The 17,302-nt window shown below is 40.8% G+C and overlaps 1 protein-coding gene across 1 annotated transcript in view; it reads right to left on the reverse strand.

The window, feature by feature from the left end:
• Positions 1–17,302, reverse strand: part of GCKR (glucokinase regulator) — a 460,619-nt gene that overhangs the window by 318,022 nt on the left and 125,295 nt on the right. The window contains exon 2 of the mRNA XM_069605446.1: positions 17,252–17,296. Within this exon, the coding sequence (XP_069461547.1) occupies positions 17,252–17,269 (18 nt within the window). The 5' untranslated portion in view covers positions 17,270–17,296. The remainder of the gene's footprint in view (positions 1–17,251; positions 17,297–17,302) is intronic.

The following is a 17,302-nucleotide window of genomic DNA, read 5'->3' on the forward strand; positions in this document are numbered from 1 at the left end:
ATGTCCTATTGAATGTATCTTTTGTCAACTGTAATCTGACTAGGTGACTAAGCATGTCCCTTTCATATAGACGGGCCCTGCTGTTTGACAACACTGTACAATCCCTGCCTGTTGAACTCCACCCTTCCAAGAGTGGACTGGGCTCCTACAAGGACAGGTAGGATGCCCTTCTCATTGAATAACTCATCACCCTCCTGTGTTTGTCCCCCATTCTAGACAATCGCACATTAATGTTTGCACATCCCCTACTGATCTTTGTCCTGATGAAGGCCACTCACCTGTGACACCACAATCCAGTGACCTGACGGCCGAAACACACTGTGTCAACCTGATAATAGACACAACTATCAGCACTGCTAATACCAGGGCAGGCCCCACAACACAGAAAGAAATTGTTAAATAAGACACCACAGTATATCAGTGTCTCACCCATGTGTCTCCAAAATCTACTATGCTGATACAAATATGTTACAAATATTGTTTTGAAGGCTTTTTGTTGCCAATGAATGTGTAAATGAGAATAAGTTTTGTTTGTTTATGTGATTTAAAATTTTAAATTAATATAAGACTTGTGGATATAAAAATAATAAAACAGATGTTTTTCAAAGTGAAATAGATTTCATTCATGATGAACTCCACAAAAAATAAAATTTGCTAAAAGAGAAAGAGGAGGGTGACAAAATAGCCTCGACCACACACCCATTGTTGTCGCTCCTTCTGTGCAACGTACATTTTTAAGTAAAAGTTCCCTCTGTATTTCTTAAAGTGCTCAAAGATCAATCACATTGAATCCCATGTTAACGCCGTCTCAGAGGAAGCTGGTGTTACACGCTTAGAATCTCTGTATTCTGAAGACAGTGTCGACTCAGTAATTAGACAGGACCCAAATAGGATTTTGTTCAACTTTGATGGGTTTTAATTTTTGATACAAGTGATGTACTGAATATGTCATCCTCCAAGATAGTGATTCAAGAACCCTCACCCCAATCTCTTGTTGAACAAATTACTGAAGGGTGACCCAATTACTTGGGCAGTAATACTGTACATACCAAAGAAGACTTCCAATTTCTTGGCAAACCTCCTATATTATTCCCATATTTAAGAGGGGATTAGGATCCTACCCAAAAAATGATTGCCCTATTATGATTTTAGATGCCAATAGCAAGATCTTTGCGGCATTAATCTTGAAACATTTGGAGGCATGGGTGATAGAATCGGGGAGAACACAGAAAGGATTTAGGAAATGTCACGGTACAAACTTAAATGGGTTTTTGAAAATTGCTGTCAAGAATTAGTTTGGAGGAAAAAGCATGAGGTCATTCATTTGGCAGCAATAGATACATTTTCGTCATTTGATCTTGTGAGTCGAAGCGTCTTCGGCAAAAATGAAGAAACTGTGGAGTCCTGGGGGCATTGATAAATCTGATCATGTGTTTACATGAAAATACCAACGTACAGGTGCGTTTAAATCAGGAGGGGTCCCTCTCTCAGAAAGAATAATGGTTTACGGTACAGGTGCATTTTGGCCCCCTGCCTTTTTAATCTCTACGTGCCTAACGTTGGAGAGGACATGGAGCAGGCTGCTTTTATGTCACCTAAATTGAGAAATCTTAAGATTAACTTGGCTCGTCTACGTGGACAATTTTATTTTGATGGATTGCACTGAGGTTGGATTGCAAAGACTGCTTGTGGCTTTCTCAGAATATACAAAAGTTTATTCCGTAAGGATCAACGCTAATAAAACAAAAATTCGGTACCCAGTCAATATATCGAAATAATTACAGAGTGGCACATAAGAGATGGGACTATAACACCGAAAAACACAGAAAACATTAAAAAAATATGTAATGGCTAGTGGGGTAAAGAGTTAAAATGGATCTGGATGGGGTTGTGGTGGTGATATAAGGGTGGAAAATCGGAGGGCTTGGGTGGACCCCCCAAATTTGAAAAGAAATCGGTGTTGACCGCAATGAAATGTACCACTCTGTAATGTCCGTCAGTAAAATCACATATAACCAACAATTCTGATGCTGACAGCCAGTAAAAAGAAAGCCAATAGACAAAGTCTGGTGTACTTGGTATTCCCTATCATGAGTAAACCTGATAAAATATATATCACATTGGACTTTTAGCATATGGCAGAAAACCTTATTTCCCAAATAAAGCATATTAAGAACAGATACTGCAAATATGCATATATCTCTCTGCTTATTTGTTTTGTAGGCAAGGTTATACCCAAGCTAATTTACGGAATGGAAACTTTAGATTTGGATATATTTTGTATTTTGGAGAGCCTAATATGGCACAAAGTATTGGGCATTCCGAATGCCGGCCCTTCTTCAGCTATTAGATATGACTTGGGAATACATTCACTAAGAGCATTGCGTCAATGGAACATTTTATTGTTCTATGGCAAACGTTTAAGTCCATCTCCCCAATTTTTATACGAGGATCGAACAGAAATCAGAAGCAGTCTTAAATGACTTTGTTGTCAGATGTGAGAATCTTTTAAATGACATTAATATGACTAAGGGTAATCTAATAGAGGCACCTAGAAAGGTAAAGAAGGTGCTTTATCTGAGAAGTTGGTGTGACACCGTGAACACGTTCCGACGTTTTATAATCTTAAAACGTCTAACTCACGAATATAAGCACATTGATTCTTTGGCCACATATTTTACTATTTTCCCCTCTTCAAAGGCTAGGCGTGATTTCATGAGGTTCAGGTGGAACCTTTATGCGACAAAGGAGGTTTAATTGATACGCGAAGATATTAACGTGAAAAACCCGAAATGTAGATTTGGTAAGAATGAGGGGGAACTAGAAACCCTTAAGCACTTGTTGATGTTTTTGCATAAAACATATAACAGCCCACCAATTAAACTTTAAAAAATGTATAGCCTGATGCGGGAGCTGTGATTGTCAAATATTCTGGGTGAATTGCTTGAGAGGCTTCCCCACTTCAAAAGCAATTGCTGTTGTTGGTTTTCTTAATAACTTGCAATAGGAAGAGGAAACAGTTGACGGTGAATAGTATACACATTTTAAGAATCTAGTTTTGATGTTTTTATGATTTGTAGGAATGATTTTAACTTGGACAATGCACCTGCCAGCAAATGTATTTATCTTTGTTGACTTGTAAAAAATGTATTCAGGATTTTTTAGTATTTTTTCTTTTAATGCTTGTTTTCTTGTAATGTTTATATTATTGCATTAATTGTTAAGGTTGAACAAAGCTTTGACCAATAAACAAAAAACAAACAAACAATAATAAAATGCCAAAGGCTGTGCTGTACAATCAGGGATATTTAGGCTAGCATTATTTAGCCTTTTGGCACTTATAGTTTTCCATTCAGGATGTGGAAAATAAAGGTACAATGATATTTTGGCTTAATAAGTTTCTATTAGTGTTTACATATTGTCAGGTTGCTTTTTTATGGGATTTCAGTATTTTTCAAGTAAACACTATAAGACAGAATTGCTGTAGTCCTTGAAAACAAAAAGATAAATATTAGTAGCAAGGTGAGCTCAGAAGGTATTTATTTATTTGCAGGTGTGTGACCAAGTGCCTGATTTTCAGAGGGTTTCACAATCCTGGGTTCACTGCTTAACCAAAGTGTGTAATTAATCCCACTGTGAGTTAACTCCAGAAAGTTAAGTCTTTAGACTTGGTTAGGTTCCCACTATTTGAAAACAAAGACTGCCTTATAATCTCCTGGTACCCATCCATTAGTGGCTCACAATGCCACCATCGAGAATTGCGTTACTGTTGCAATGACCATCCCCCAATTCCCATATCACTTAATTTGACAGACAGAAATATAGTCTCACCAGCCAGTCACTGTGCCAGAGATTATAGCATAGCAGACTGAAATGTATTTCCTACCTTGTGGTTGCTAGACACTGATGTTGCCTTGCCCATTCAGAGTACTACCCCAAATGAGAACGAGCAGAGCCAAGAGCTTTGCTCAGTTATGCTATGTTATTGAGTCTTGCATAGCACACTTTCCCAATTTTTCATGGTTTGTTGGAGCTTCAGGATCTGTAAGCGGTGGGCTCGGAGACTAACACAGGGCAAAGATGCTGTGTTGCAATGTTGATAAGTGCAGATCTGTAATGTGTACGTTTTAGCTGTTTTGTAACTCATCTATTGCAGCCGGTAATTTGTGCTCTAGGTTGCTAACAAAAAATGGTTTGTGTTGTAGAGGAGCAGTTGGACGCATTTTCCTTAACTCCCGCCTCCTCACTGCCGTCATACTGGAACAGCAGAAGAAGGGCTCTGTATGGAACGATATGCTTTAAGACAACTGTATCGAATGTACCCTCCACTGAAAGTGTGGAAGGATGCTTATGGAAGGATGTCAGCACGCACCATTGGACATCATGGAGAGATGAGTGAAACCTGACGTGGGCAGAGTGATGTCATAAGGAAGCTATACAAGGACATACTGAAACGATATGAAAATACTGAAGAGTAACGATGTAATTGAATTGATAAGAGAAACATGTATGAAATGATAAAGTAATTATGAATGCAAAAGAAGACAAAGTAACTTGCTGACCAATAAGTGTAAATACGCAGTAATGTACGGTAGATGAGATACATAGAAGCTTGCTATAGAGGAATATAGAACGTGGCAAGGACAGCCATAATTGAAAAATGGACGCTGGCTCCTGTTAAGATACAATTCAGCTACCTCAGAAACAGATCAGGGTTGAAGAGTCAGGAGACACTGGCAGAACAGCTTTGTGTGCAAAACAAAGAGGAGTCTATGTGGGCTTGGGATAAATGATGCTATTTTTAAGGAATAGCTGCAAAGGACAAAGTGACACAGACGGATAAGCTGTGGACGAGACATGTTTCTCTTAGATCAAAGAAGAAAACATCTGCAGAAGCTAACTATTGGACAATTAAAAGTGTATACAGTCTATACAAGCTAGAGTGAGCAAGTCTCTGTAGGCCAAGAAGAGCAATGACACCCAGTATAACTGAATCAAATAGCAGTAAATAAGAGGCTGAAATGGACAAATTTGTGGTCTCTTCACATGTAACTCGGAAGTTGCAAACAAGGGCTACTCATTAAACCTCGGATGAAGATAGTGCTGTGCTGATACTCCCTTGAATGTCCTAGAACAAATAACAGGCTACACAGTTAACTACAGACAGGAGACATTGGCTCATAGCTGGTCTGATGAGAGATGATGGACTATTTGGAAAAGTGGGGAGTAATCTGACTTGATCAAGCACCTGGTTTACGGTTTCATTACATGCTGCTAGTCGAGCCGCAAGTCCAAGGTCCAATGGTCAGATTTACAGGGCCCCAAAGAAATAACACCAGAATCGACACTATATACTGAGCGACCTCAAGCTCGATTGCACAGTGCAGGGGATGTGTCCCTGTCTCATGTAAGCAGATGAATAGAACTACCAGGATGGAGACAAACGGGCAAGACTAGCCCCACCTGGAAGACGTGAAGTGTAGGCAGGTATAATTATGGGCCAGGATTTCACAATTCCCATTATTAGAGAAAGGGGCAGGATGACCACAATATATACCATGGCCACAAATGGATAAAGACAATTTAAGATGTAAGTTACTGAGTTTTACCTCCGGTGCAGAAAATTGATTTATGAGTTAGAGAGAATGACATCAGGCATGACGTTAGCTATAGGTGACATAAAAGGCTTGCCAGCAGCAATTATAGAGGAGATTGCTGATGACATTTGGAAGCATAGAGGATATGCAGGTGTGACTGCACCAAACACGACACGTGATCGAGCACTGTTTAATAATTGCAGAGCAGATGTATGGTGGGCACTCACAGTACAATACCCCTATACATCAGGTATGGGTGCGATTATGACTAGAAAAATGGGGAGGATGAAGACTCTGTTGCTTATATTCAAGATATTCAAGAGAAATGGCGCCTTGAGACACGTGAATAGTGGGATAAAATGGTAGCATTATTTTACCACGTTTTGTGTCAGGGACTGTCCGAGCCAGTGCAAAGGCAAATTAAGAAACAAGTGTGAATGGAAGCGAAGCTATAGCCAGAAATACAATTGACGATCGTGCATCACTTCCGATTGATGCAGGACAAGAATAAGAAGAAAGCAGAGAGTAGAAAGCAGGAGGAAACAAAGTTAGTTCAGAAAACGTTGTCCAAAATAGCCATAGAGGGAGCATTACTGATCAATCAAGTTGGGGTGACGCAGGAGATGCAATCAGTGCAGCAAAACAACATAGTGTATCCCACAGATCAGAGTGGGTACAATTTTTGGCCAAGGGGAAGAGGAAATGGGCCTAGAGAAGGAGGACAAGTTGGATTTCAAAACCCTCAGTGAAAAGTAGAATTTAATGGCGGACAGCTGCAACAATGCTGGAAATGCAGAAGAATAGGACACATAGCTAGAACATGTAGAAGCAGAGGAGACATGCAGCAAAACTGTCAAGCTCCAAAAAGGGGGATGGGCTATTCTCCATAATATAATACAGAACCACAGGAAAATGATGCCCAAGATAACATCCAGGTTCAGACATATGCGCTGCAACCACAGCAAATGCAGCAAGCGCCATTGCAAATGCAATCGTCACAAGGGCAATCACAGCAAGTGCCCAGGCAAGCACAACAGGTACAAACGCAGACACAGCAGGCTATGGTGCCACAATGGAATTTGACTACAGGTGTCCGGCTAGCACCTGCACCAAAATTAGGGAGTGTGACTGTGGTAGGAGGTAATCCTTTACAGGTACAGGGATGAATATATATCCACAATAGAACAGCCCACAGAATGACCTGATGTGTTCATTACTATCAGTGACACTATACCCCCAAGAGGACAGGGTCAAGGTGACGATAGGAGGCAAGACATTTTCAATACCTGTGAACACTGGAGCGACTCGTTCCAATGTCAGGTATTGCAATGAATGTGCACAGATTCTCTGCGGCAATGAGTTTAGTTCCTTTTAAATAGGAATTATCAATCTCTATAGGAGAACACAACATGTCCATGCCGTTATTATATTCTAGGCAAATGCCAGTTAACATATTAGGGCATAACTTAATGACGAAACCTAATGACAATAGCTTTTACTGATGAAGGAATAGTGTGTTCCAGTCCAGGGATACATTATATGAATGTGAGAGAGTTTATATTATCCTTTACAGGCCAGAAAGCATTATGAAGGGTCCCTTTTGACCCAAAAGTAGTTTTGCATGGGTGACTGTTTTATCATCGTGGTTACCCAGCTTGGTAGGTAAGCTATTAAGAAATCTGATGGGTTTTTGTTCAGACTAGAAATCCTTATGAATGATGAAGAAGGGAAGACAATTCCCTTGGAGATAGAAGCAGCAATGGTCATAAAAGAAAGGGTGGTTCTTCATGGGACAGATGTAGAGGGAAGAGGATAGAGAACAGTGATAGAGCTCAGTGAAGGATACAGGCTGACATATTTGACAGACAAGGAGTTGTTTAAGGATGAATACTCAGATGATGAATTAGTATTTTTCATCAGTCTTACTTATTGGATAAAAGTTGAGAATAGAGCAATACTGCAGGGAATGGCGTTGGTAAAAAAGAAACCATAATTTTTTCAGGACGATTTAGAGAAAGTGTCAAAGATTTTAAGGACCAAAATTCATATGACGTGGGTCTATTAAAAGGAGTGGGAGCAGTTAAAATCAAGCTTAAAACAGGAGCACTTTTGCCACGTGCAAAGCAATACCCCATGTCCAGGGAGGCGGATGAAGGTATATTCGAGACCATTTCAGCTTTGATGAAGCAAGGAATATTGGTACCGTTCGATTCTCCATGTAACACAACTGTATACCCAGTGAGAAAAACAACGGGGGTCGTGGAGATTTTTACAGGACCTTTGACATCCAAATAATGTAGTTGAAGCCGAGTTTCCTTTAGTTCCAAATCCCACAACAATGTTGCTCAGCATCCAATTTAAGGCCAAATATTTTACAGTTTTAGATTTAAAGAATGCGTTCTTTTTAATTCCCCTCCATGAAGACTCACAGGATTTGGCCTCCTTTTCGTATAGAATGATCCGCCTTAAACATACACGTTTGCCCCAAGGGTACTGTGCGTCCCCTTCAATCTTTAATAGAGTCCTCCAGATGGACCGAGGTAATGTCAGCTTGAAAGTGCAATAAGCAAATATTTCAATGACATTTTGGTGTGCAGTGAGATTGAGGAAAGATGTACAGAAGATTCAGTTAAGCACATGACTATCCTGTCATAGAAAGGATATAAAGTGAACAAAGAGAAGCTACAATACTGTCAGGAGGAGGTCTTGTATATAGGACAGTTGATTTCTCATGAGGGGAGGAAAGTGATGCCTGAAAGAGCAGAAGCAGTTATGAAGACCTCAGAACCTAAAACAATGAGAGAAATGCAACCATTTTTAGGCCTATGTAATTATTACAGGGCTTGAGTTTTTGATTACAATACATATATTCAACCACTTTTAAAAGGACTGAAAGAAGCACCGGTGGGCAAGAGTAAAATAATTTGGACAGATGAAATTACTGAAGGATTTGAAGGATTAAAAAAAGGCGATCGGTACAGACCCTGTTTTGGGAATTTAGGATGATTTTCCCATTCAATTGGAGAAGTCATGACAGCAGTCCTTACACAGAAAAGGACATTAGCCTTGTACACAAACCATTAGCCTTTTATAGTGGGATTTTAGATCCAGTTATGAAAGGGCATTATCCTTGTGAGCAGTCTTTAGCAGCTGCTTCTTTATTCATGATTGAAAAAGCTTCAAGTATAACAACGGGGTGTTCAGTAACTCTATTTGTAGAGCATGCATTATTTGCGATTTTAGAGAAACCCAAAAGTACATTGACCACACAAAGAGCATCAAGATACGAGCTAATAATATCGAGCCCTGCGATTCAAATTGTCAGATGTAAGACAGTGAATCCAGCAACTTTCATAGCTGGACCAGTGGGAGAGGATAAATATGTACATGATTGCACAACGTATACTGAAAACTACAATGAAATTCCCCAAGCTAGAGAAAATGCCCCCGGGTTCTTCAAAGATTGACCAAACTCCCGGCAAAAGGTATACTGAAACAGCGGTAGTAAAACTGAACCGAGATGATGAATTGAAGTAGTGACAAACGCATGATTGTCTTCGCATTGCTCAGCACACACTGCAAAATCAGTGGCGCTTATAACTGCACTTCAGGGATTTGAAGATGAGGAATATTGGTGTACTCTACTCTGCCTATGTGATGTCAACCGTACACACAGGTCTGTCACACTGGAAAAGGAAGGGCTTCTTCATGCAGAAGGCACTCCAGTGCAACATGCAGCCCTATTGGATAAACCTATTGAAGTACTAGCACTCCCATTGACTAGCAGTCGTAAAATATGCAACACATTCTAAAAGGACATTTTATTTCTAGCGGAAACGAAGTTGCAGATCTAAAAGCCAAAAAGGCAGCCTATTTCTTAAGTTTTTTATCATTTTGAAATAGAAAGTGTTAAACAAATGACAGGATGATGCATGTCGGTGAGGGCTGGCTTTAAAATGCTGTCTATTGTCCAGTTAATTGAGATACAAGGGCAAACACCACAAGAAGAGTAGGATTTATAGAAGAAATGGAGGTGTTCGTTATCCCTGCACTGAAGCAATTTGGAGATAGGTTAGCACTGGAAATCCAGTTATGCCTCTAGCATTATTGAGGGTAGCACTGGAGCAGCTCCACTGCCCTGTACATGTGACTCGAGAGAGTCTAGTTGCTACAATAGCAGAAGAGTGGTTTTTGCCAAATCTGTTAGAGCATGTGGCACAGTTTATTGTAAATTGTATTGTGTGCCAGAAATGTACTGCAGGGCACACTTTGTGAACAGTGAGAATTCTTCGACCCAATGGCCCATTTCAGCACCTACATGTAGACAATGTAGATATGCTGAAGACATGCAACGGTTGCAGATATATGCTGGTCATGGTATGTACTTTTTCTAGATGGATTGAGGAAGGTCCATGAACACACCCTGAGTCCAAGTAGGCTGCCAAGTTCCTTGTGCGTGAAGTGTTCCCAAGATGGGGTGTGTGTGAGGTTTTGCTGTCTGACAATGGACCGCATTTTGTAAATGAGCCGTTTGAAAAAAATAGTTGTTCTATTAGGCATTAATCAGAAATGTTCCTCTGCGTATCACCCAAAGGCAACTGGTGTCTGTGAGAGATTAAATGGATTATTGAAGGAAAGAATTGCCAAAATAAAGATAGCTTTGAAGAAGGGATGGCTACATTGCCTACCCCTTTCCCTATGTGCACTAAGGAACCAGCCTGGCTCAGATCACCATCTAAGTCCTCATGATTTGGTGACTGGATGCAGCATGTGAACCCCCCTTGCTGGTCCAACTTGGTTAAAAACGGATGCCCATAGTGTAGCGTAGGTATAAGGTGATGAGGTGCGTGATTAACTAACAATAATGACTGCAAGTATTTCTTTCATGTCTCAGCAGGTCAAGAATCGAAGGGTGGGGTCAAAGAGAAGCAAAGAAATATCAACCCATTGAAGCAGAGTATTTGTTAACACAACCAATTTTACACCCAGGGGACCAGTTGCTGGTACGAAGGTTTGCACACACTTGGAGTACTCCCCGCTTTGAATTTCTGTATGCTCTGGAAGAAGTCACACCCACAGCAGCCAAGTTAAAAGGACGAAGAGCCTGGCTTAATTTGCACGACATCAAGACATATAAAGGAGAAACCCCGACCCCTCCTACAACTACCCACAAGCAAGAGAAGGAGTTCCACATATGCAGACTCATTCTGTGGCCAAGAGTAAAGTCATGGAAAATGAAGAACACAGCAGCACCTTAGACTGAAGGCCAATTTCTTTTAACATTTGACAAGGAGTAAACAGACTTGCAGTTATCCTGAATCGTTTTTTATATAGGTACAAGAGACACTGTGTTAAATTACCATAGCTGAAAGAAGAAAAACACACTTCATTTTTATGTTACCTATTGCAGTAACATTACACACATTCTTGTAGGCAGTTTTTACCTACCTATTACAGTCTTATCCAGCTCTAATAAGAAGATACGTCAACATCATAATGTTTCTTGGAAATGCTAAGAACAATCATATTATTTTTAGAATAATTATAGCAATCATCTTGCAGTTCTTGATATAAAGGTGTGATTCATAGAGACTTACAGAGTTACATATTAAAAGTCTGAGCAAAAATGAGGAGTTTTCAGAATATAAGAAGCTCATTGCACTGAAGAAAATCGATGTGTTTCCATGGAATAAGTATTGTGGTGTCATTCTGCATTATGATTTGTGTTTTTATCCTGATTATTATAACATTTAGACATATTATAAAAAACAAAACAGATATGGTGGGTGACAATAAAACATTTACTATTGCCCCTGATGAAATCACGTACAGTATCCTTTATAATCTTACTATTTTTTTCAATTTAAAAGTGATGTTGGGCAAGATCATGAAGATACACATATGTATCTTGATAATTTGGCTCATTTAAAGAGTAATCTATGGTATCAGCACATGAAGAAGGTGGGAAGAAGGACATCAGATGAAAACGGCTATGTGGGTTCCCTTAAACCTTATGCTTTGGGAACCGCTAAAATATTAATAGCAACAGAAATATTACTGATAAAGGCACATTGCCTGACGCACCTCACACGTTGCCTAACCAGAGGATAGTTCCAAGGCATAACAGTATCCATAGTGCAGTTGAATAAAGTGACATCTCAAAGAGAAGACAAATATGTACAAGATATAAAGTCAAGAGAAAAGCCACAAATAATGCATCAAATAATAAAATACTAACAGCCTGGAAAAAATGATATGATATGATATTATGTGGCTTTTATAGCACGCCTGTACACATGTGTTTCTAGATGCAACAAGACAAGGAGGGAGGAAAAAAAGGAAGACAAAATAATGATCTTACTAGGCCTTGTGTCATTCATATCGGGTAGGTGCGGGGAAGAGGGAAGGGGAGAAGTGCCAGGGGGAGGGGAAGGGGGAAGTGCAGTTAACTCACAAGTGCAGCCAGCGGGTGGCTCATAAGTGCAGAGAGAAGGAACTGTAGAGTTGCATATACAGACCCTTAAGTGCTGGGGAGCCCATGTGAGGGCAACCGGACATGCACAAGCCTGGGCCCAAGTTCAGAGGGTGACCAGGTGACCAGTGAGCACAGCAGTCAGGTCCATCAGCAGGGAAGAGGACGAGAGAAATTGGAAGTGAAAAGGAAGGTCTTGAATTGCTTTCGGAAGTGGAGGTGGTTCTGCTCAAGTATGAGAGAGGCAGGGAGGCTGTTCCAGAGGGAGGCCCCAGCTGAGGAGACAGATCTGCCCCCAACTCTCTGCTTGGAGAAACGTCTGACCCTCAGAGAGTTAGAGGTGGATGAGCGGAGAGCTTGAGAAGGAAGATGTTTTGGAAGAGAAAGTTGGAGATAGAGCGGTACCAGGTCCCAGAAAGCCTTGAGGACAATGCAGAGGGTCTTGAATTTGATCATTGCAGCCACGGGAGCCAGTGAAGAGATTTCAGAGCTGGAGAGATACGATCCATGGGGTTGATGCCAAAGACAAGTCTCGCAGTCCTGCTCTGGATAAGTTGTAAAGGTCAAAGAGTAGAGGCAGGGCGAATTAGAAAGAGGCTGTTGGAATGGTCCAGGCTAGAGGGGACCAGAGCTCTGGAGACAGTGAGCTTCTGGGGGAAAGTGAAAAAAGGAAGAATACCTGTGAGGAGGTGTAGCTGATAGTTTGACTTCTTAGAGATGTCAGAGATGTGAGAAGAGAAGGCGAGGGTGGAGTCGAAGATGACACAAGGTTCTTAGCCTCACAGGAAAGCGCAGGAAGAGGGCCGAGAGTGGTCAACCAGAGAGAGAAAGAGGAAAGGAGGGAGCGGGTGTCACAATGAGGAGGATCTCAGTCTTACTGGCATTATAGCAGAGATCATTGGGGGCACACCATTCCTGAATTGCGGCCAGACAGTCTTGTATAAGAGAAGAAGCAGAGGTGACTTAGGGGAGCCTGAAAGAAAGCTGAGTGTCATCCGCATAACATTGAAAATTGGAGTAGAAAGTAGAGATGCAGTGGGTAAGAGGTGTCAGGTAGTTCTTGAAGAGCCAGGGAGAGAGGTTAGACCCATGGGGAACACCACAAGTAGAGAGAGAGATAGAAGAAAGGAAAGACCCCAGCTGGACTTGAGAGGCTCGGTCAGTGAGAAAGGAGAATGGAGCAGGAATCAAGATTGAAGAAAATAAGATGTTACAATGCAAGGATAAGAATGGGAAGGAAATAGGAGAAATCTGGGAAAGAGGTCAACTACAAATTAATGGAACAGTGCTTACTCCTGAAGGATGGGCTGATGGATTGGTTATGTGGAAAGAAACAGCATTAACCAGACAGAGGGAAGTAGTTGTGGCAAATGAAGAAAAGGAATGCAAAAAGCAATGGCCTAAGATTGCAAGATTGTTGACATGGGTTGACGATGAGGGAGGACCATTGCAAATACTACCCCTGAAGAATGCGTCTTTATGCTTCCGAAATAATGGCACTGTGAAAGTTGGAGAGAACCACAGTGTGGCTGAGTTTTTGATGTACTGGGCATGACAGAAGAAACAGCAGTCCTGATGGACTATTATTTGGCCTGTGGATCAAGAGCCTATATGAAGTTGCCACCAAAATGGGGAGGAGTTCATTTGCTCATTGGTACTGATTAGCATACCAACCTCAGTAGTAAAACAAAGTGACCTGCACATTAGAGACTTCCAAAAAATTGACACACCTGAGGAAGAAAAGATTGTTTCATCGAAACAGACAGAGGAGCGATAACTACTTCTCAGAAAAAACAATAGAAGCCTATTATGACATTCCAGATGAGCATACGTTGTTCAGTAGAACATCAGTGATATTTACAGCTATATTCCTGCCTGGATTTCAGACTGCAGTAAATGCTAAACGGTTACAGATAACCAGATGGGAGCTGCTGCAAATAACCAATGCAACAATAAAATATTACAGACAAGGGAAGGAGGCGTGTGCGCTAAGATCGGGCCTCCTTGCAGTACATTTATATCTGCTTATGATGAAGAGAATGGGACTTTTGACAGAAGCAATAACGATGTTGTCATCCTTGCACACAGAAATGGTGGATGAAGTAGTCAAGATCGAGGAGGGAGGCTGGTTTTCGTCTCTGTTTTCATGGATTACAACTTGGTTGGCCAATGCCTTCACATTACTTGGAGCAGTACTAGCGTTGATATTGCTAGGATCTTGGGACAGTGACAGAAGACAGCCAATAAAGCTATTGGGATGAAGATCATGATTGATATAGAGGCTGGAACTGATGAACAGAAGCAAAATGAGGATAGTACCCATGAGAATATAAGGAAAAGCACCATTGCACCTCTAGGAACAAGGTTCTACTACCCTAAGGATCATAAAAATATGTAGGATGATGGATATTCTCTCCACCATCAGGAGATTGCTGCCGCATGATCTGAAGTGTGGAAGAACATATAAAGAATGCAGGTCACCTGAGGGGGGGTGACAAAGATATGGGTCCCAAAGAAACAACAGTATGAAGAGATGATAGAGGAGAATGAAGAGAAGAATATGGTCAAGTACTCAACCAGAGAGGGGAACGTAGAGGAGCAGTTGGGCACATTTCCCTAACTCCCGCCCCTCACCACTGTCATACTGGAACAATGGGAGAAGGCTCTGTGTGGGACTCCATTTATTGTTCCTATACCGCATCGAGTGTATGAGAGACAATATGGACACAGAGAACCGTATCAAATGCACCCTCAAACTGAAAGCGTGGAAGGATGTCATGTGGAAGGATATTAGCATGAACCATTGGACATCATGCAGCGCTGAGTGAAACCTGGTGTGGGTAGAGTGATGTCATAAAGAAGCTATACAAGGACATACTGAAACGATATGAAAATACTGAAGATTAACAATGTAACTGAAGTGATAATAGATACATATACGAAACAAGTAATCATGAATGCAAAAGAAGACATAGGGTCTCATTACACAGTAGGCGATAAGGGTTAACGGTCACCAGTAAGGGTACCGGTGACCGTTAACCCTTACCGCCTGATTACGAGGTCCCTTTGCGGGTTGGTACTTTAACGCCTGCTTTTTAGCAGACGTTAAAAACCAACCCGCAAAGGGACCAGGGTGCCAATTACGGTACCACAATTTGTGGTACCGTAATTAGCACCTTCCCCATTCCCATTATGCCCTATGAGGCAAAAATGGGAATGGGGAAGGGCAATGGGGGAAGGGGGAATTACCGCCCCGCCAACCTTGGAATGGGGCGGTGATTCCCCTTTCCTCCAAGGCGGTGCCGGTATTTTACCGGCATGGACCAAGGTGCTAATAGCCTACCGTGTAATGAGGCCCATAGTAACTTGCTGACCAAATCGTAAATACGCAGTAACGCAAAGTAGATGAGATACATAGAAGCTTTCTATATGATATGATAGATTATTTATAACATGTTTAATACCCAGCTAATCGCGGAACTGGGAATCAAACCTGTGTTGCTCCGTGTCGTCTTGCTTCCAAGGCGAGCACGTTGCCCCTGGCCTATCCTCCCAATCACTATATAACATGCCAAGGACGGTCATAATTGGAAAATGGACGCTGGCTCCTGTTATGATACAATTCAGCTACCTCAGAAACAGATTAGGGTTGAAGTGTCAGGAGATGCTGGAAGAACAACTTTGTGTGCAAAACAAAGAGGAGTCTTTGTTGGCTTGGGATCAAGGATGCTATATTTAACGAATAGCTGCAAAGCCCGAAGGGAGGCAGATGGATAAGCCATGGACGAGACATATTTCGCTTAAATTAAAGAAAAAGAAAGCATCTGCAAGAGCCAAGTATTGGACAATTAAAAGTGTAGACAGTCTATACAGTGAGCAAGTCTCTAGAGGGGCCAAGAAGAGCAATGGCACCCAGTATATATAAATCTCAAATAGCAGTAAATAAGAGTCTGAAATAGACAAATTTGTGGTCTCTTCACAAGGGACTCCAAAGTAACTCAGAAGTCAAAACGTCAAAAAAAGGGCTATTCATTAAGCCTCAGATGAGGATAGTGATGTGCTTACACGCCATTGAATGTCCCAGAAAAGAGAGCAGGCTACAAGGTCAACTACGGACGGTAAAATTTGGCTCATAGCCAGACTGATGAGAGATGATGTACTAATTGGGAAAGTGGGGAGTAATATGACGTGATTCAAGCACCTGGGTTTCGTTTCGCACACATGCTGCTAGCCAAGCCGAAAGTCCAATGTTGGGTGAGAATGCCAAACAATTGGTGGGTCTATGTTTATGGGGCAACCTGCTATAAAATGTTGGATAGACCAATCCTCTGCCATTTTGCTAGCTATAATCAGTATTATACATATTTAGAGGCAATTTGAGGCATGCCTCACAGATAAGAGACAGCTAATGGTGTACTAACCCCTATGTATTCTATAAGTAGACACGTTACCCTAACCAATCTCTCCCAAAAATACTTTTTACATGCAAATACAATTTCAAGGTTGTGCGCTTGTCCCTTTAATGATTCTAATACACAGACTATTAATGATTTTCTAGTCCAAGATTGTTTTGGTTGCAATTTATTAATTGCTTGACTGTTGACTGTTGCCGAAATTTGTTTCGACCTGGTCATTTTCAAGACTTATATGTAGTCAATTCACATGAATCAAAATTAAATAATTATACCAAATACAGTCAATAATAGAAAAGAGCAAATATAAGTTCATTGACATTACCATTTCATATCCAAATTTCATCAATTCACTGAAGTTCAGAAGAGTTTGGGAAATGGAAGCAAGTCAAATTAAACAAATTAAAATACTAAAGAAAAGAGTATAGAGCTCTGTTACTTATATAGCTTACCTGGTCTGCTATTCAGTTTGTAATTATAGATTCAATTGGTAAATTAAACACAATCCATCATCATAAATGTTTAAAATTCCTCAGAGTTAAAGAAAGATTCCAATTCACCAAATGGTCGAGTTAAAGAAAAGTGGCTCACCCACACATGTGTAATCTAATTGCCATTAATGGCAACTATTCATAAAAACAGAAAATTCAAATTTTGAATTATTTTAAAAAGGTTCTTAATAAAATTGGTTGTGATATGTCCCACGCTGTGTTAGTAACACCAATGCCCTGGTGTATGATATCAAATTAATGTGTCTTATTTCAACTCACCTTATACATCTGTCTCATCTGTCATCCAAGATAAGGATATATATTCTGGAA

The sequence above is a fragment of the Ambystoma mexicanum genome, chromosome 4p (assembly GCF_040938575.1).
Source record: "Ambystoma mexicanum isolate Mex_15411 chromosome 4p, UKY_AmexF1_1, whole genome shotgun sequence".
In the NCBI taxonomy this organism is placed as follows: Eukaryota; Metazoa; Chordata; class Amphibia; order Caudata; family Ambystomatidae; genus Ambystoma; species Ambystoma mexicanum.